The sequence below is a fragment of the Chionomys nivalis genome, chromosome 25 (assembly GCF_950005125.1).
Source record: "Chionomys nivalis chromosome 25, mChiNiv1.1, whole genome shotgun sequence".
NCBI lineage: Eukaryota > Metazoa > Chordata > Mammalia > Rodentia > Cricetidae > Chionomys > Chionomys nivalis.
Window position 1 is genome coordinate 20,807,424 of NC_080110.1, and position 20,577 is coordinate 20,828,000.

General features: G+C 38.9%; 1 protein-coding gene across 5 annotated transcripts in view; it reads right to left on the reverse strand.

Annotated features, from left to right (window-relative positions):
• Positions 1-824: 824 nt before the first annotated feature.
• Nav3 (neuron navigator 3) overlaps positions 825-20,577 on the reverse strand; it is a 686,168-nt gene continuing 666,415 nt past the window's right edge. For all 5 annotated transcript variants that reach the window (XM_057757535.1, XM_057757536.1, XM_057757534.1 and 2 more), the window contains 6 exons: positions 13,467-13,621; positions 12,403-12,474; positions 11,590-11,786; positions 10,641-10,759; positions 7,290-7,493; positions 825-3,783 (listed from right to left, as the gene is read on the reverse strand). In XM_057757535.1, coding sequence (XP_057613518.1) covers positions 3,664-3,783; positions 7,290-7,493; positions 10,641-10,759; positions 11,590-11,786; positions 12,403-12,474; positions 13,467-13,621 — 867 coding nt within the window. In that variant the 3' untranslated portion in view covers positions 825-3,663. The remainder of the gene's footprint in view (positions 3,784-7,289; positions 7,494-10,640; positions 10,760-11,589; positions 11,787-12,402; positions 12,475-13,466; positions 13,622-20,577) is intronic.

Below are 20,577 nucleotides of genomic sequence, written 5' to 3' on the forward strand. Positions count from 1 at the left end.
TTTACATATACTATTTTTAAGAATATTGAAAATAGGGTAATGACTATTTCCTATGGCTTTTGGTGAAAATAGGAAGGGCTATGTACTGCCCATAACACTTTCATGTAATAAATAACATTTGATTTTTCCCAGTAACCTCTAAGAGGGGTACTTTTCTCATCATTTTATAGTGAGGAAAACTGAGGCTTGCAGAGTTTCAATAGACACATGAGAAGAACAGTGGCATTGGGATTCTGACTTATGTAGACTGATGCTTTATTAATAAGAGTCATCTTCAGATTTTGTTTTCTTCTTCTCAGGAAAAACAAAACACAAAACATTAAATCCAGTTCCTCCCACATGCTAGGTAAGTGTTTGACCATTGAGATACACTGCCACGCTCGAGCACTGGATTAATTCATACTCTGAACAAGAAGAACTGTAGAAGTGCCCTGTATCTCTCAACTGACTATAGAAATAAAGACACTGATTATAGTTCAGTATGGATCAGCAATGCCAGTAATTTATCTGTTAGAATTATAAAACAGAAAGCAACCAGATACACATCCTACTACTACTAGGATTCATGAAATGTCCAAACTATTTTGAAAGGAATTACGATTTTAAAGAAAGTTTGTTCCTATTTCATGAACTCTTTCTGCCTTTTTGTCTTTGTCTATCTCTCTCTCCCTCCCATTCTTTTTATACACACACATGCACACACACATGCATGCACACACACACACACAGAGTTACTTTTATTTTAAAATCATCATTATTACTAAAAGATCCAAAGTGAATTTGATGGAATAAAAACAAAGAAACACATAATGAGTTCATTTACCTCAGTGAATATGGACATTTTATTTTGATATTTTTAATTTGTACTTTGTCATCCAGGCATATTGGAATCACACTCAGAATTTTCAAAAAATATTCACTGGATAAATTAAGTTTCACTTTCGGAGCTACATATATACTGCATGTAGTTGCATGTATGTACCTGAACCTTTGGAGCCCTTCCGATGATGCTTATAAAATATAGGTTCACAAAGATCCCCAATGAGGACATGTTAATAGTGAGGCAGCATTTTAAAGCTTGACACATCCCTACACATCACCATTCAAAATTTCCCCATACAAGACACCACACCTTGTTGTCAATAAATAATTCCACTTTAATGGCAAAGTAATAATTTAGACAGATACAGGGTGCACATTTGCAAAAAAATATATGCAAGCTGGTTTACAAGCTAGAGGAACAATAAACCAATAGAAAATACATCATCCAGTTAGGTCCATTGACACCAAGTACTGATTGTTGGGGCTTTACAAAGACTACAAAATTTCTCAGGTGATTTCTTTCACTGCTTCTGCCTATTTACATGATATGTTACATCCAAAAATGTACAAAATATAAAATGTATACAGACAAATGTTTCACAAACTAGTTTACGTTGTAAACTAGGCGTACCTACTGGGATGTATTGCAGGAAGTTCTGTTGATGCTCATGTGTGGACCGTGTTTCTCGAAATGGCAGGGAAAGATTAGCAATGTCCTTAGATGACATATCATACAAGGGCAACTAGTCACTCATCCAGCTACGTGCATCGATGTTGCACGGCAGATTTGATCCAAAGTTGAGGCTCCAAAGTCGGGGTGACAATTCTGCGTGCACAAGTTCAGTCTGATATCCCTCGGGGCAATAGCACCATGTGACGACCCATTAACTTAACAGCACTCTGAAATCTGCACAGATACCTCGGGTTGTTAATTTTGCTCTAGAGAAACCACCCCATAGATGGTCGCAGAGGGTAGCACCAATAACATGTCCCAAAAGGCGCACAGAGCTACATCTATACCTTAGCATAGACCTTAAGTTTCCTAAACTTTGAACCCACCCTCTGTGGGTGGTGTCACTTTGCCAGTGACTGATCAGTTTTCACGCACTGTCTTCATAGCCTGCCACAAGAGATGTACTTTCAGACAGTTAGTCATCCAAAAGTGTACTGGCCGCGTGTACAGTCTGGAAGCATGCTCACTCTAGCACGGATAGCTCCTGCATTGTCACAACTTGTAAGTACAGGACAAACACACCAGATAGTAACAGCTTCGAGGGATTGCATTCTGTATTGGTTTGCAACATACAGGAAATCTCAGCAAGTGGAACACCTTGTAACACCAACAGGAGAAGATACAATTTTGTGTTAGTTTTGATTTTGTGCAAGTTTGAAGGAAAGGAAAATCATTATTTACAATACCTACCCAGTAGAGTGTGCAAATCTAACCGTTTTGTACAGTATAAATGCTTCCTCTTCCACAGTGGCTGACTGCCTCAATGTTCTTTAATGCCGAATATCTCGTGTACAACAATAGCAATCAAAACAACATGCGTCAGAACTAACATTTTCTTTTCTTGGAAAGATAAAGACGAGGGAAGGAAAGCCAGAGAGTTGTGCTCATGCTGAACCCAGTGCTTGTATTTCACCTGGATCCGAGTTAGATATCTCCCACCTTCTGAAATGCTTTCATTTAGCCCTGGATGGAATAAAGTCACATGTCTCTGTTTCGAAGTGATGGGCACAGAGGGGTTCTAGGGGTCTCAAATTATTGGCAGGATAGGCAAAGAAATCTCTTTATTCATAAGATAAAAATACTGATCTTTCTCCTATCCACTTCTTCAAGAAAAAGAAAATAAGAAAAACGAACTCGAAGAGTGAGGCTGCTGTATTAACTGGTGTGTTGCTTGGTTGTAAATGAAGAGACAGTGGAAATTACCAATGGTTTAGGATCGAAACCAACTGTTAAACTGTTGGAGAAATCTGGTTTAAGGCAGTGAGACAGCACCATAGAAAATGTTCCTTCTTTCACTGAAAAGGCAAAAACAAATACAGCCCTAAAAAAGCCTTTTGTCAGTGTTGACTAATAATTGGTATAAAACTCTGGGTTGGGGAGTGGGCAGGTGGTTTGAAAAGGACCACTGTGGTAAAAACAACCTTATAAAACCCATGACTCATACACTAAGAGGGTAGCGCACTTGGGGAGAACACAGGGGTTAGAAGGAAGCTGGCCCTTCCCGTTTGCCACAGTAATGTTTTCCTGGCGCTTGCACAATTCCCTTTGTGCTTACGGTGAGGACTGGCCTCCTGGAGTCATTCTGCAATGGAGTGAGCGCACAACACAGACACTACTGCATCCCTGTCACCAGCACCATGAGGGCCACAAAGGCTGTTGCATGGATCAGAAGAGCGGACCCTGCCTGAGGAGGGCAGTACCTCAGAGGAAACAAAAGAAAGGCACAAAAAAAGAAGGGAAAAGGAAAAAAAAAAAAGTCCTGCATTGTAAACTTTGAAAGAGGAAGAAAATAAAGTCCGGCCTGCTATTCCATTTGCAATCTACTCATTTGCCCTGTCTTCTTCAGGGTCCTTTCCAGTCGCATAAAGGGGAGCCCTTGCTGACGACTCCATGATTATAAAATGCCTAGGAATAAAATAAACTAAGCTCCCATTTCAATTTAGCATCTCGGTGCTTCCAGCTTAATCTTGCTGCCTCCTTGGAGGCCACGACTGCTCTGGGTCAGGGCTCTGGACAGGGGACTTTCATACTGGCAGTGGTTTAGTGACAATACCTGTCTTTAAAACACCTCTGAAAGGCATCGTCCTTCGCCTAGCTCCTCCCACCCTTTAGAGAGTGGACTCAAGTGAGGAATCCAAACCGTCTTCATGGTGGTGGATGCTCTCGCTGTCGCAGCTTTGTGTGCCCGAGTAGTTGGCTGCTTCCTGGAGTTTCATTAGCATATTCATCTGAAGAAAGAGAAAGAGACATCCCTGTGAGCACCGAGTCAGCCAGCCCCAGAATGAGCAGGGCCCTGAGCCATCTTGGAGAACCTTCTCTTTTCATCCCATCCAAATGAAATGCACACGGCAGTTTTCGCCTGAATTGCTTCTCTCAAATAGGACTACAGGTCTACACCGAGAGAACAAAATAGGGCCAGAAGACAACTCTTTCATTTGGTGCTGGGAATGAAATCTGCTCCAGCAGCGAGATTGGAAAGGAAACTATCACAGCTGGACATCTGGGTTGGGTGCTGGAAAACAAGCCAAGCTTCCCAGCCAGCTTTTTGGCTGGGAGAAGCAGAGAGCCCTGAATGGTAAGTGAAAGTCATGAATGTTCACACACACACACACACACACACACACACACACACACACTCACGCTCACAAGCACTGTCCCTTGAGAGGAGCGAGGACGGGGTGGAATGAAGCCAGCTGCTGCACACAGCGCACCATCTGTTGTTCAGGAGCTGACCCCCCCCCCCCCCCCGGGGTAATAGGAGGAAGCGGACCATGAGCATTTGAAGAGGGAGAAGGAAAGAATCACTGTCAAGTGTTTGCTGTCACTGAGGCTCTGGCTGAAATATGATTGATACATCACGGAGAACAAAAGCCACCTTCTGGAACAATGGCAGCCTTCTCAAGCGTCTCAACTTCACAGGAGAAAGGTAGCATTTGTTCCAGGAGAGAGGCTTGTGCCTGAGTGCACCTGGGGAGAAAGACAGCTCTCCGGTGTATTATAAAATAAAAGGCTTGGATTTCAATAGATCTGCAGTTCCACTATTAGAGATCGGAGCTAGGAAAAAAAAAAAAAAAAAAAAAAAAAGGAAGAAGAAGAATGTTTAAAAGCAGACTTGGAAAATCGATGGCTCAACAATTTCAGAAGGCACAGGGTAATTGGCGCCTGTCTTCGTGAGGGTTGGAGACTTGTTTTCTTATTGAAGGCTTCTTCCAGGACAATAAACTTTATATTGCTTAGTGCCAAATACTAACTACAGTACTTTCTGGAACAATCAGAGTTGTCCTTTATCTTTCAACTCAGAGAAATAGAGAGGAGATATCTCAAACAAGATTTCTTAGTCTTCAGTCAGGCCATGAATATTTGTATGTCAGTATAAAATGCATGTTTAATAAAGCTTGTGAAATAAAGAATGAGCTGGTAATCATGAGTTCCAGCAGGAATGCCATTTTGACAAAGAGGCTGTGGTTATGGAGTATTCTGAAATCATTTTGATAATTTTCAGGGCAGTTTTCAATAGCATTTCAGCCTTAACTACCATAATGTATTAAACCACCTACACAAGGATATGAGATGAAAATGGTTTGTGATAACGTCTGAAACTTAAGATTTGACTGAAGCTGGTTTATAGAAGTATTGTGTCTGAGCACCCTCCTGACTTAACAAGAGAAAATACACTTTGAACCTCAGTGGGCACCAGGCATATGTATGGCGTACACACATACATGCAGGCAAAAACACTCATATACATAAAATAGTAAATAAAGGAAAATGGTGCTCTATAATAGGTTTAATTAGCGTCAGCTCCCAGTCTCAGATATGTAATAAACACGTACAGTGTGATTCACTCTGCTTCTGGCCATGTTGTTGTATTCAATTGCCATCAAAAGATATTAGAAAATGAAAGTGAGTTTACATACAACTCAGTTTCCATCGTGATCAGTATGGATTCTCTGCACATTATTTTCCCCTGGCCTCCCCTGCATTCTTCCAGTCTATACTCACAGCCAAGATAATGCCTATTACTGTAACACGTTCTTCAGTTTTTCTCAGGTAGTTCTGCCAGCTACCCCAGTTCCATGCTCTGTCCTCTGCCCTGTTACTAAAATCATCTTAAGCAAGTACAAATGTAAACAGATAAACACTGATGCTTCATTGTCCATGTGATCATGTCTTAACTACCCATAAAAATAAAATGACATAGCGAGATCTAACAGCTGGATAAGTCTATAGTTTTAATTCTTCTGACCAACTGTTATTCGACCTCTAACTCTTAATTTTCACTGTGCTGTTTGGCAGTGTTTTGTGTGATAATTCCTTGATTTGAGAGGGTCTGCATTCAGCCACGTAAACAATGCCAATGCCTGTTTCAGTACCCAGCTCAACTATCCCATCTGTCAGGCCCCGTAACAGACTCACAACTTTGCCCGCCAGTTCTCCCGTACCTGATGCAGTCAATGCAAGCACACATCTTGCATCACTACTGGACTATGTCCTTTTAAGATCATAAACAATGGCACCTACTATGATCACCAAATCGTAGTATTCAGCACACATGTGCCAATGTTAAACATTTTGATGATGCATGTACATTCCATTTTAAAATAATGTTCAGTGTACTAGAACATACATTCTTGTTCGGATTCAAAACCAGACTCCTGATAATAATAATTTCCCTACTAGGATTTCTAATTTAGATTAGACTGCAATATATTTTTGCTTTCTATCCGAGATTATGCAAACATATGGAAACAAAGACAGAGGCAACATATGTATGTTCACAACAGAATATATCTGACCCAAGGTTTAACTTTAGATGATCCTTTCTGTCACTGAGCATGCAAGGTAATAATTTCTTGAGGTTCTCACTAGTAGAATACTATGAGTAAAAAGCAGATACACTAAAATGGGTCTTTATTGCTAATCACAATATGTACTTAATACTCTCATAATAGTCAGACATTGGAGTTCTATACACTTAAACTATTGTAGTGCTTTTAAAACTAAAATTATATGGTCTAATACAATGAGGAACGTGGTAAGACTACATCCTTTTTGATTGCCACAGAGATGGCTTAGCAGTTAAAGGAACTGTCTGTTCTTCTAGAGGACCTGGATTCAATTCCTAGCACCCACAAGACAGCTCACAAACTATCTGTAACTCTAACTCTAGTTCCAGGAGGTCTAGAACCCTCTCACAGACATAAATGCAGGTAAAACACCAATGCACATAAAAATAAATAAATCTCATAAAAAAACAGAACTTATCCTTTCTTCCTGAAAGCAACAGCACACTAACTGTGCATTTAATATGGCTAGTTTATATATAGAAAATAGGTTTTGTTCTGTGTACATTTGATTATATTTTAGTTATAGGCAAACTTCCAGTTTTCTCTTAAATACCCAGTGGATTATCAGGACAATTAAAATACAGATTATCTAAATATCAACACAATTTAATGTATAATCAGAGAAAAATCATACTTATACAGTTTGAACCAGTTTCAGGGTTTCTTACATTTTTTTGACAAATAAGTTGAATTTTGTTTTGGTTTTTGTTTATTTTCTTAAAGAATTTCAACGATGGAAATTGTTCTAGTCGTAACATTTTGAATGATCAGCCTCATCAAGCTGATTTCATACATTAACTACAGTAACTTGTCTTTGATAATGATGGCTAAATGTCAATGACTACTACTGATGTGAAGATAAAACAAGAATAACAGGTCATGCTTACCAAGGGGTCCCCTTCTGTATCAGTCTGGGGAATGTGCTTTGACGCTGTGGCTTCCTTCGTCGATGTGCAGCCTTCATACCCAACATCTTCTGGCCGTAGCTGCAGTAGTGCTGGGCCCTCTTGAGGCAGGGATACAGGATTCCACGGATAGGTCTCAAGGACCCACTTGGAGGGATCTTCCCATGGGGCGCGTTTCCCGTACATCTAAAAGTTCACCACATTACAAAGGTCATTTATATCAGGTGAGAAAAGAATCAAGTGGCTATTTTCACATTCAGTCCTCAGGAGAATTTTCCAGATTTCGAATGTAGATACATCTACAGAGGTCACTTTAAACCCCCCAATTCTACAAGACGGAAGGGAGCACCTGATGTAAGGGAAAGCACCAAGGAGGTTTATTATATGGAAATAAAGGCATTCTTGTACGTGTTTGCTTTTACACATAACTTTAAAAACCCAGGAGAAATGAACAAACAAACAAAAAATTCTCCAGGTTGGTAAACAAGATCTAAAAAACAAAATCTGTTTTTACAATAAAGGGAGTTCTCTAGTAACTTCATCTTTGGAAAGATGAAGAATAAAGAGGTGGTTTGTCCATTCATTGTGCTCAGCCAGCCATTCCCCTCACCGCCCCGTAATTCCATTGCTTCCTTTTGGAAGATTTTTGATACACTTATAAATGAGAATACTACAAAAAAAAGGGAGAAAGTGGAAACCCAAATATGAGTTCTGTAAGAATCTATGGGAAAATCATGAGCACAATAAGAAAAAGATAAAAGTGACTGGAGAAAGCAGGCTCAGTACAACACAGGGAGATGATGATCCAGGAGTTTCTATGTTATAAACAAAGTTATAAACTGAAGAGGGTCCAATGAGGAGATGGAGACTGGCGGGATTTTATAAAGAAGGAATTAGGCTGAGAGACCATGGAGAGAAATGCTACACTTAGGAGGAGGCAATGGTGTTCTTTCTTTTCCTTTGTGGCCTGGGTCACCTAGGATCATTCTGGCTACCAGGTGCTGTAGTGACATAACCTCAGAGGACAACTTGTGATTTCTCTGTTGAGAGCCAGTACTTTCAGTGTTTCAGTGAGACAAAAGAAAACTACAGGCGCAGTGAGTACAAGCCCATGGGATGCTTTTAAGGTTCTCCAGAAATTATATTAAAATCTGAATCCATGATATTGCAAAAATTATCTAGGTCCCAATATTTCTTTTGGGGTAGGAACAGAGGCAGAAATCTGAAGATTATTTGTTTTCCATCACTTTTTTTTTAAATATCTCTCATATGGGAGCAGGAAGTTTTTTCTCAGCTAAAAACTACTTAACATGGGGTAAAAAAAAAATACAGATATGTGCACAACTGACTAAAAGGGAAAATTCACAATTCTTTTTGAGGGGGAATCAAGACAGGTTTGTCTGTGTAGTCCTAGCTATCCTGGAACTCACTCAGTAGACCAGAGATGCATCTGTCTCTGCCTCCCAAGTGCTGGGATTGAAGTCATATGCCACCCCTGCCTGGCAATATACAATTCTTAAAAAGTTTGTGTTTAGGGGTTTGAGTGATGGTTCAGTGGTTAAGAGCACTGATGACCCTTTCAGAACAGCCAAGTTTGATACTTAGCACTGCCATGACAAATTACGATCTTCCTTAACTCTAGGTCTAGGGTAACTGGCACCTTCTTCTCACCTCCAAAGGCTCAAGGCATATATGTGGTGCACATACATACATTCAGGCAAAACACTTATCACCTAAAAATAATAAGTAAATCTCAAACAAAAAAATTTTAAGTCTAAAATTGACGTAAAAAGACTTGAGAGTGCATAAAGAGTAGACGCCAATCTTTATAAAGAATCAGCTAGGACAGCAAGAGTACAGGAGATCAATAAATAAACAGAAATAACAAGAAAATAACAACAGAAATCTAAACCTCCAGAAACAGATGATTTAATCACTGACATTTTAAGAAGGATGGAATCACCAGAAGAACTCAGATTGCGTGTGTCAGCAGCATCCTTTCCAACCTGAACATGTGTCACAGAACATCCCCCAGATGGTCCTCAGTGAAGCACCAGCCTTCATCCAAAAATGACTTTCCTTTTACATTCCTCTAAAGTGACAGACCCAGAATCATGTCTTCACTTATTCCTTTAAGATAAGGTCACTATGAGATCCAATGGCATGACTTCTGACCTTTTCTGCCCTAGAGGTCATGGATGGGGCCTTCCAAGATTCACATTATCTAAATTCTTTCACATAGTAAGAGTTTCCATTACAACAAAAACAGTCTGTTATTAAAAGTGTACTCTTTTTGCCTATCCCATGTGCCGGCTCTAAGCTTGACTTCTGTATCTATATAAGGTAACCTATTTAGCTGCTCACACTAACCTAGTACCAAATCATCAGAAACCACAGCAAGAAACTTGAGACTGATAGACTTCGTCTGAGAGATTATGATTACCAAAATGAGCAGGACTCTCATCCAAATGGAAGCTTTACACCATCATAATGTTCAAGGAAGAGTTTTACAAATATTATTTACTATAATATAAAAAAGATGCATGTATCTCCAAAGATGGAATCTAAGGAAGTTAAGCACTTTATGTATTACTGATTTGGGGCTCATAAGGCTTCTGTTGCTTTTTATTTCTTAGCAAGCAAATATAAAACATCAATCTACATACAAAGATTAAGATAATAGTTGTTAATATGGAAACTGTATCTGAAGGGAAAAATACTTCACCTAAACATCAATTTTATAATATAGCTTCTCTAATATAAGTGAGTTTTCATAAATGGTGATACTATTTTTAAAATAAATGAAATTTGAGAGATCAGCTTACATTGTATGTAGTACAGTGGATTTTGAAAATTCATAAAATGCAAAATGTTTGAACTAAAGCCATATCTTTTTCCTTGAATCCACTTAGTAGTCTGTGTCTTACAATGGATAACTGTCATTACATATCTGTTTAATAAGAACATTTTCAATACCCATTGTAATAGTCTTGGACTTCAATGCATTGCTGGGAGAGCTACTTCTGTACAGACATGTACACACACACATATACATACATATATATATATATATATATATATATATATATATATATATATCCACACACATATATACAAATACATACAAATACACACATATGTATACACACATACATATGAGCCTTGTGATAACAGACACACTACTGCACATTTGTTCTTCTTTACTTACTTTAGTTTTCTGCATAAATATCCAAAAAAAAAAAAAAAAAGAAATGGGTTTGTTTTTGAAAGAATAGGGGTTTGGCTTCTTTTTTTACTTTTTTTCTACACAGTAATACATGTCAAATACTCTACCTGAAGGCCTTCCCTCACTGCCTCCAGAACGTAAGGTACCAAGGAATAATTCCAAAGGTCCATGAACCACACCCTAGAACCTTCTACATCCATGGGGCAAGGAAGAAAAAGCCGAGGACCTGAGAAGACACAAATGATAAAATGTTTCAGAAGCACTGTATTTACCAATCCAAACGCATGTTTAGAGACATTTTCATGTTCATGGAAGGTCAAGCCTCCCCTCCAGGCCTCTTGTTTTCCTACCAATGAAACATTAATTGTTTAATAACACAGAATGAGAAGAAATAGTGATATTTCTGATCCAGTCTTATTTTACAGACAATATAAAGTTCAGTAGCACAGACAGGAATTGTCGATTACAAGATGTCATTCATGGTAGGATTTGGAATCAGTCTAAATACTCTGAGCTGAAGATAGGATTCATGCCTGCAGCTGAGGATATTTAATGACTGATAACTGTGGGAAATGCACTTCTGCCCATGAAACTTAAGGAGTAGACAAACAGACACCACTGTGTTCCCCAAAGAGGGGAACTCAGTTTTATCTTTTGAAAAAAATGTGAAACACAAAACTTATTTACCAGAACGCTCTTATTTTTAACTAAAGTCTTCTCTCAATGACATATCTGAATAAGCTAATTAATAGAAAAAAATCTGTGAAGTATTCTTTTTAGCAAAAAAAAAATTACTCTGAGGACTTTTTATTTGGACTGATGGTCAAATTTTTGGATACTTTTCTATTTCAAACTTAATTTTACTTTCCATAATTGTCAGATACAATAAAATAATTGTAGCTGTAACCCCCAGAGAAAGATGGTTTTAGGAAGGAAATAATCCCTTAATCTTTGGGAGCTTTGAGAAGCCTACCTTTCTTTGTTGTTTCGTCATTGAGTCTGGCCACCTTTACACAATGCTCACAGGAAATGGGATATTCTAATTCTGGAACTTACCAATGGTCACATCAGAAGAACTATGTGTTTCCAAAAAGCTATTGAGGTGATGCCATGTCTTAGGAATCCAATCTATGATTTTGACTAGGTCATTATTCCGTATATTCCTTTCGATTTCCATCTCTATCAATTTTCTTCGAAGATACCTGCCTAAGAAGCCTTTCACCGGTTCTGTGTGGTTTGCACATAACACCCACCTGCAAAAAAAAGAAAAGGAAAATCCGATGTCCTTTTGGAGAACTTAAAATGTATTTCTATAGTAATTTTCATTGTAATATAAAGCACTAATGTTCCCATATTAATTAATAGCCACAGTGTGATACTGCAAGCATTTAGAAAATCTATTATCATTAGAGTTATAATACGGGGAGTTTTACTTCATAGCTTCCAAGGAGCTTATGTTCCTGAGAGTGAGTGGGTGCCTGCATGCTGAGAGGGCCGCTGTGGGAGAGTGTAGATCCTGAAATAGGAGCTCTCTTCACAGTCTTCACTCAGAAGCAGAATGCTCTATTTTAGCCAGGGAAGTAGTGTGCAGGAAGAGAAACACTTTTAATGACAGATTAAAGATCACAGAATGTCTGCTTGAGAAAGGGTACCAGGAGAGTGAGAATTATCCCCACGACACAGGTCACTGTGGGCAGGAGTGTCAACAAGGAAAGGGAAAAACAGCCGTTTTTCTGATTAGAAAGAAACAATAACATGTGAACACAAGAGCACAGCTAGGAAGGGAGGTGCGTGTATGCATGCGTACACACACACACACACACACACACACACACACACACACACGGAGAGAGTCCTTCAAGTCCTTACCTGAAATTGTGATGTAGCTCTAAATTTGGTGACGAAGAGACTCCCTGATTCATTGTTCCAATAATATAAGGACTAGGAAAAATAAGAGAATGGAGCATTTATACATGCTAGAGGGAAAAGTGATGGAATTGTCTCTGGCATGGACCACATGGCGACTGTTGCTGCTTGACCAAGTTCCAGCATTTTAGCATTGCAGACCACACTTCATTTTTAATGATTCCCAATATTAATGCCTTTCCTTCTGGGAAGTTTTTGCTTGTTTTTGTTTTGTTTTTTGAGACAGGGTTTCTCTCTCTGTGTCCTCAAACTAGCAGTGTAGACCAAGCAGACCTCAAACTCACAGAGATTCACGGGCCCCTTTAATCCTGAGTGCTGGATTAAAGACATGCTCCACCACTGCCTAGCTCCCTCTGGGAAGTTTTGTGCAGGCTTTGGTAAAAGATAAAATTGTACACAATGGTAGCCTTTCTAAAAAAAAAAATTCTTTGGAAACACTCCCACCACCATGGAATCAGGAATGCCATTGTGCCCTCCTAATTATACCAAGAATAGGAAAATTAGAGATTTACTAGACACCCCTGATCCCAAGGATGCAACATCTAGCTATCACATTCCCTATTTAAAGAATCCAATCATTCCACCATCCACACTGGCATCCTAGACCTCTGACATGTGTATGGAAACTAACATCATCAAAGAAGGCATAATGCTTCCATAAAAGCACCCAAAGATCAGGTGCAATGGTGTGGGGAGACAGAAGCAGAGGGATTACTGTGACACAGGCCAGCGTGGTTAAGATAATGACACCTTGTCTTAACCTGTCTCAAAACAAAACAAGCACCTAAATAAGCAAACAAAGCAAGACAAACCCCTTCTAGAGACATAACTGTGGACAAATAAGTATTCTAAAGCACACATACAGATTCTATGGAAGTTTAGGATACTATGAGAAGTTTTTGCACTAATGGTATCCATTAGAAGTGTTAAAACATAAAAAGGTACACAGAAATCAATGGCATCACTATTTCTTAACGTGGTCGGTCTAATTACTTTCATGCGCTTACCATTTGTTGTATTTACAGTTGAGGAAACCATTGAAGATATCACTCAAAGAACCCACGTGGTGAAGATTATCCAGGATGATGACAACGGGGAGCTCCACGCCATTATTGTCAGCAGTGCACTGCTCAGCCAGGTTGGCAAGATACTGCTGCAATTCCTTAAAGAGGCCGAGCAAACACATCAGAGATGAGCCTCCACCACATGCAAGCAATTGACAATTGTAGGAATTGCACACTGTGTCCTTCATTTGATTTCTTTTTTCCATTATTGTCATGAACGAAGCCCATTTAAAATTGAGAGGCTCACATTTTTAAAGAAAAGAGGGGCAGGAGTGCAGAAAGGGTATTTCCACAAGATATCTAAAACTGAGAACACGGTTGCATTTCAGTGGTTCCTCCTCAGAAGGAAAGCCAGATAAGTTCAAGACAGGAATTTACATGGTAACCTATAAATTTCAGGTGTCTTTTTCTTTTTGAAATTTCAATAAGGCAGATTTTTATCAAAGTTATTTCAGTTACACGCTAAAACCAGAATTGCACCTTTTAGGTCCTTATATACTTTCAACATTTTGATTTAAATTATTTAGATGAGTTGAATCTAAAAGTATATCCCTAGTCCTCAGACCACTCCCCCAATAGTAGATAATTATTTATTTATAATCTGCAGGTGACTGCTGACATTTTAAACAGAGAAAGCACTTCTTACATTTTACAGGACAATTTTGTATCAGCGCTTGATATTTCTTGAGCTTCCTGGTGATATTCCATGCATTATTCTTGTCTAATATCTTTGAACCTAAATATGATAACAAGTTCTCTGATTGACGGTTCTCACAGATGGGAAGGTCAGGAGCAAAATTAGGTTCCTTAGAATTATCCTAATCAGTAAGAACATTTCCATAATATTTGCATATTTATAATGCCATTCTCAATTTGTAAAGCTTGTTCAGGGTTAAAACAATTCCACGATCCCAATTTCTGGCAGTCAGGTAAACACATATCTTTCCTCCCACACACACACTGGATGCTTCCTCACTGCACCTCCAAAGTTAAGCTAGAGAACCAACAGCAGAGCGGAAAAAGCAGCAAAAGGCGTGGCAGAGGCACTGAGTAACAGTCATTCAAGGTGGCCTTTGAGATGAAACATGGATAATAAGATAACGCAGATATGTCTGTAAGCATTAATTTAATAGTTGATATTAATAGTAAAATTCCAACTGGTAAGTTTGAAGTTATTCATTGTTTCAACACACCTTTACCATGAATTTACTCTGTGCCAGGTACACTGGCATTGAGAACTCAAGGACCCAGTTTCCAAGAACATCCAGTAGATTAGCAGACAACCTGAGCAGTAAGAATATCACACTACCACACAGACAGTGAAATGCATAAAATACCACACTGAGAGTCAGAAGAAGTCTGCCCTAGGTTCAAACAACAAAAATATAATGAGGAAAAGTGTTTAAAATATTCAGAACAACCCTCCCAACATTATAAAGTACAACTATAAGATATATTTATGGAAATAATAAGAGTTTTGCTGTAGCAGTGGGAAACAGTGCACGGTCATGGGATGTAAAAAGGATTGGAAAGAAAAAAGAGACTAGATTCATAAATAGGGAATTAGAATGCATCACATAGAAAAGGGTAGACCTACGGATGCCTTTGTTAGCTTGTCCGTAGGAGGGAGCAATTTATTTATCAAAAAAATACAATGACTAATGAAGCTAAAAGCAACTCAGAAGCTTATTATCTACAAAGAAGTGAGGCAATACACATATAACTATAGTTAAGATAAAAGTGCATTATTTTCATATATTTTGTTTTACAGGATGTAAAGATTACTCACCGCCTCTGGAAAAGACTCTGAAGTAGCAGAAATACTTCCCACTAATTTTTTCATGGCTAGGGAATATTGTGGTAGATAAAAATGAGAGAAGAGCTTCCCATGTAGAAAGACAGGAATAGGTAAAGTCAGAAATGAAAAAATTATGATGCTCAAAATACAAGTGGAAAGAATGAGCTTTGTGAAAGGAAAACACAGGGAAATGGTTAAGAAGGAAGTTTACAATCTGAGATGGTAGGTAAGATGATGCAGCATCTCCTGGTGACCACAGACACGTGTAATATTCATGGGATGCAATGAGGTCAAATTAGGATTGCATAAGGAGAAAAGGGATGAGCCCAGAGAACATTGAGACTGTTGAAGCCAAGGGACACTATCGTTCTGAACAGGAAGAGTGTGGTATTTTGGATTGAATGTAGAAAGCAAACGAAAACACTGGAGGATGATAATTGAGCTAGATTTTTAAATGAAAAGAGATTCTATTTTCCATGCCATGAATGGATAGAGCTGACAAAAGAGTGATGGGGAATTTTAGAGGGAAATCGTAGGAATCCGAGGAAACAGGAAGGTGGTTGGAGTAGAGGTTAATAGAAATGGATGGGCCTTTGATGCGGGGCCCACATCTGCTGTTTCTAAATATCATCTGATCAGATGAACTCTAGCACACCTGTAGGTTGAAAGAAAACTTTGAAACGGGAGAACAGGCATGGCTAATGATGCTCAATTCATGCCTACCATCCAGGTCAACACACGAGAAAGCCACTAGAATCATTTAAAGGGGAGCAGGAGAGAGGAGGATAGAACATCAGGAACATTTTCATTTGTGAAGGTAAAAGCAAGCAGTAAAAACGGCCAAGAAAGATCTTACCACAGAAGCAGGAAGGAAAGGAGGAGTTAGAATTATGAAATCAAGAATTTTCAGAAAGGAAATTCTTCTAATATCAACATACTATATACAAGGAATCAAGAGACTTCAGATCAGCAGAACAATGGATGGGTATGAAATAGATTCTGGAGAATATGATAAAAGCCATGGGCCACTCATTTTTATAACCCTCCTGGAGATCACTTTGTGATTCTCAGACCAGCTTATGGGATATAAAATTTAGATGGAGGGGGTGATGTACGTCATTAAGCCTTTGCCATTTTTACCAAGTTAGGCAAAACAGAGCAGCGCCAGATGCCAGATGGGCAAGGCAATGAGACAAGTTCATGTTTAGACTTTGAGACCATGGACAGAGCGACTGTTCCAGTCCATTGCATCCTTGTTTTCTTGGGTTTTGACTCTAGACATTGCTGATGAATCTGTCCATGCCAGTTCTCTGATCTTTCCCTACCTAACATTCCAAGTGGCTTCAGCTGGCCACAGACTCTTTACTAAACCCATTTCCATCCTTCTGGAGCTGTTGTATCAAATGTCACAAAGTGTAATTGTTTGTGTGCTCTGCTCCCAATCACAATATTCCAGCTGGCAGCTTGAGGGGAGGGCTTGAAGTGTGGGTAGAAGAGGAACAGAATGTAAAATGAAGAGGACCGAAAACATGAGGAGACATTTTTCTTTTTCTCTTTGATGGCTTATTGTTAGATTTTATTTTTTATTTTTTGAGTAAGTGCTTTCTGGTCATGTCTCCTCAATGCTTCCTAGTGGCATAGCACAAAACAAAGCAGCAATTACACGACTCTATTTTTTTTGCAGCAAAAGACTTATTATTTCATGCCTCATTAGCATTTTATTTTAGAAAAAAAATCTATATTCCTCATGGGTACCCCTAACACAGTCTTAACTTGTCACTCCTCTTCATTTATATCATCCTCCTACTCACACCCTCTCCACTCCAAAATCCAAAAGCCTGTGGATTCTCTGTCAACTTGAAAATAATAAGACATAGTCTCTGGCTCTAATTCTGTATCCAGTCTGACTGACAGCTTATTCACACATACCAAACCAAGGGAGAAAAATTAACATCTTTCATTTGTATTTTGTGTTTTCTCGATTAATACTATATGATTTGTCTAAGATTTCTTCCTATCACTAAGTTTTATTTAAATACTCCTAAGAATTCCACCCCTGACTACTTAGCAGTGAGAAATCTGAGCTGAGCAGTTCCCTTGCTCATCTGAAAAGCAAAAAAAAAACCAAAAAACAAAACAACAAAAAAAATCCACAACCCACGTAGCACCACTGGAGACAGATGCCAGAACTTTACCTGGTAAGCCACAGTCTCATGGCGATACACAGATTAATAGAGATGGGTTAAATTAAGATATAAGAGTTAGTCAGAAATATGCTTAAGCTATTGGTCAGACAGTATAGCAAATAATATGGTTTTTGAGTGATTATTTCAGGGCTGAGCAGCTGGAAACAAACAAGCAATCTCCTCACAACAATGTATACATAAATGGATTTTCACAAGAGAATATTTTGCTAGAGGAATTGAGCCACTACACTTTACATTGTCAAACTGCTTCTCATTGAATTTTAGAGTTGATATATTTAATTCTAGCCATCTACAAAATGATCTTCCACTTTATCAAAGTGCATTGGTCTCCTCTTCCAAATCCATTTTACTTATTTTCTAACCACTTTTTTCTTTTGTTTATTTTTTTCAAGGCAAAGAACTTGAATAGTGTTCTGGCATGTCAATAATGAGGAAAAGCCGAAAAGAACATAGTGTATGCCCAAGAGACCTCAGAGTTCTTTTATCTTTTGATTGGAAAGAAAAGTACAGTGGGCTAAAGGGCTTTATTGTGGAGATACAAAGAAACAGGAACACAGCATACATTAAATATGCAGGTGGGAACAAATGAGCAACTGTCTCCTTCTAATACAGCTTAAAGGGGAATAAAGCTTCCCATGTCGGGATTTGAGCAATTCTTCAGTTCCGATGACAAAGAATGGTACAACCACAATTTGAAAAGTGCTGAACTCCAAAGAAATACTCATAATTTACAGGATACATGTATTTAAGTCTAAAATTCCCCATTGTACTTTATGTATATTACTGTTGGAAAAGAACTTTGAACCAAGGTATGTATATATTGTGGAGTATGTGTTCTTAGGCAAGAAATCTCCATTGGTGTGCTTGCTACCTTTCACAGTTTATCTCTGTATTTTTCTGTATAGTCACCAGCTGCAGAAACAAAACAAAGCAATCCCACATACATTTTCTTTGACGTCTTACCGCAACCTTTCATTTTCCCTCATTCTACAGTTGAGAAAAAAAAATGAAGGTGCCAAGGAATCGAGTAATAGTTCCCAATGCTCCTTCTAGTTAATGTACCATTCCACTGAGACGGGACTGCTCATTTGAAGAATTCAGTAGGGTTGGGACTAACATTACCTTTTACAAATCTTCAAATCTCAGGTATTATGTATTTTCTTTTTTTTTTTTTTTTTTTTTTTTTTTGGTTTTTCGAGACAGGGTTTCTCTGTGGTTTTGGAGCCTGTCCTGGAACTAGCTCTTGTAGACCAGGCTGGTCTCGAACTCACAGAGATCCGCCTGCCTCTGCCTCCCAAGTGCTGGGATTAAAGGCATGCGCCACCACCGCCCGGCTAGTATTTTCTATATCTCCTGAAATGCTTGGGTGTTAAGTAGTTACTTGCTAGTTGACAGGCTTGAGGAACTGCCTGTACCAAGGGGTGGCTGCTAATATCAATTGATTAATCTACTGATGAGTTGATACCGAATGGGCAATTCAAAAGGAGGGTCTGATGAAAGGGTGTGGTTCCCTGGGGCACGTCTTTACAGGGTATGCAGGTCCCCCCTTGCTCTCTAATTTGTGGCAGACCTGAGATGATCCTCTCCACCTCATCAAGTTCTCTTATGACCATGCTGTTCTGCTTTGGCAGGTTAAACAAAGGGACCAGCTGACCATGAACTGAACTCTCAGAAACTGAGCAAGAAGGAATCAACTCCTCCCTTCCCTCTCAGTTTATCTCAGGCATTTTTATCACAGTGAGAAGAAGCTGATCAACACGCTAAGAGGCTTGGCCAGTGTACACCATTCAACTAGGCTGTTTTGAAACTGTGGCATGGCTCTCTCGCACTGGGACTCCATCAAGGTATCCTTGGTGACAGTTGCACTTTCCCAAGAGCCCCTCAGGTAGCAGCCTCTGAGATTTAAACAAACAGAACAGTAAAACAGGTGTACTTCCTACTTTAGCGCTCTTCATTTTATGAAGTAGAGCGGTACCAATGAGGTTGGGCTTTTTGTGTTGCTTTGTTTGTTTTTCCAAGACAGGGTTTCTCTATGTAACAGTCCTGGCTCTCCTGGTACTCACTCTGTAGACAAGGTTGGCCTTGAACTCATAGAGATCCTGCTTCTATCTCTTGAGTGTTGGGATTAATGGCGTGAACCACTACCCCCAGTGACTTGCCAGTGAGATTTTACAGTCTCACATTGGGGTGAAGAGTCTGTCTGTTTATGTTTTGCTTTTATTGGTTAATGAATAAAGCTTTTTCAGTCAATCACTTAACAGAATATAGCCAGGCTGGAAAAGATAAAAGATATATATAGAGAGTAGGTGGAGTGAGCAAGACACCTTATAGCCACCTGAGGAGAAAGAAGTGAGTCACCAGCCGGAACCAGTAGGTCACGGGCCTCATGGTAAAATATAAAAATAATAGAAATGGGTTAATTTAAGATGTAAGAGCTAGTCAATAAGAAGCTAGAACTAACAGGCCAAGTAATGATTTAATTAATACAGTTTCTGTATGGTTATTTTGAGTCAGGGCGGTCTGGGAACGAATGAGCAGCCTTCAACAATATCACAGGCAAATGTAATAACAGAGATAGATCAAACTACCATAGTAGATTAGAATGGTAGCCAAATTCAACATTCCTCCTTTCCCAAACTTCTCGTGCAGAATGTCTCTAGAGACAAGATGTCAGCAAATTGCTACTTTATTTGTATTTCTGCAATTATTACAGCTATCTCCAGATCAATCTCTATTCCTGCAACATCCCCATTAATTCCTGTTCATTTATTGATGCTTAAACCACACATTGCCTTTTTATACTGCCTGGCTCGGCCTGTAGAGTCATTTAACCATCTCCTTTCCACAGCACCATAAATTGCTGCCTTTCTTGTATAACACTTTGTAAACACATATCTTAGGGACATCCACAACAGAGGCTCTGCCATTGTATTAGATATAATTCCAGTGACTTTCCTGTTACATCATAAGTGACTGTTACTAAAAACAGAAGATTTATGGACATTAATTAAAGCAAAATTTGTTCAGCTACTAAAATGATTTTGGTGAC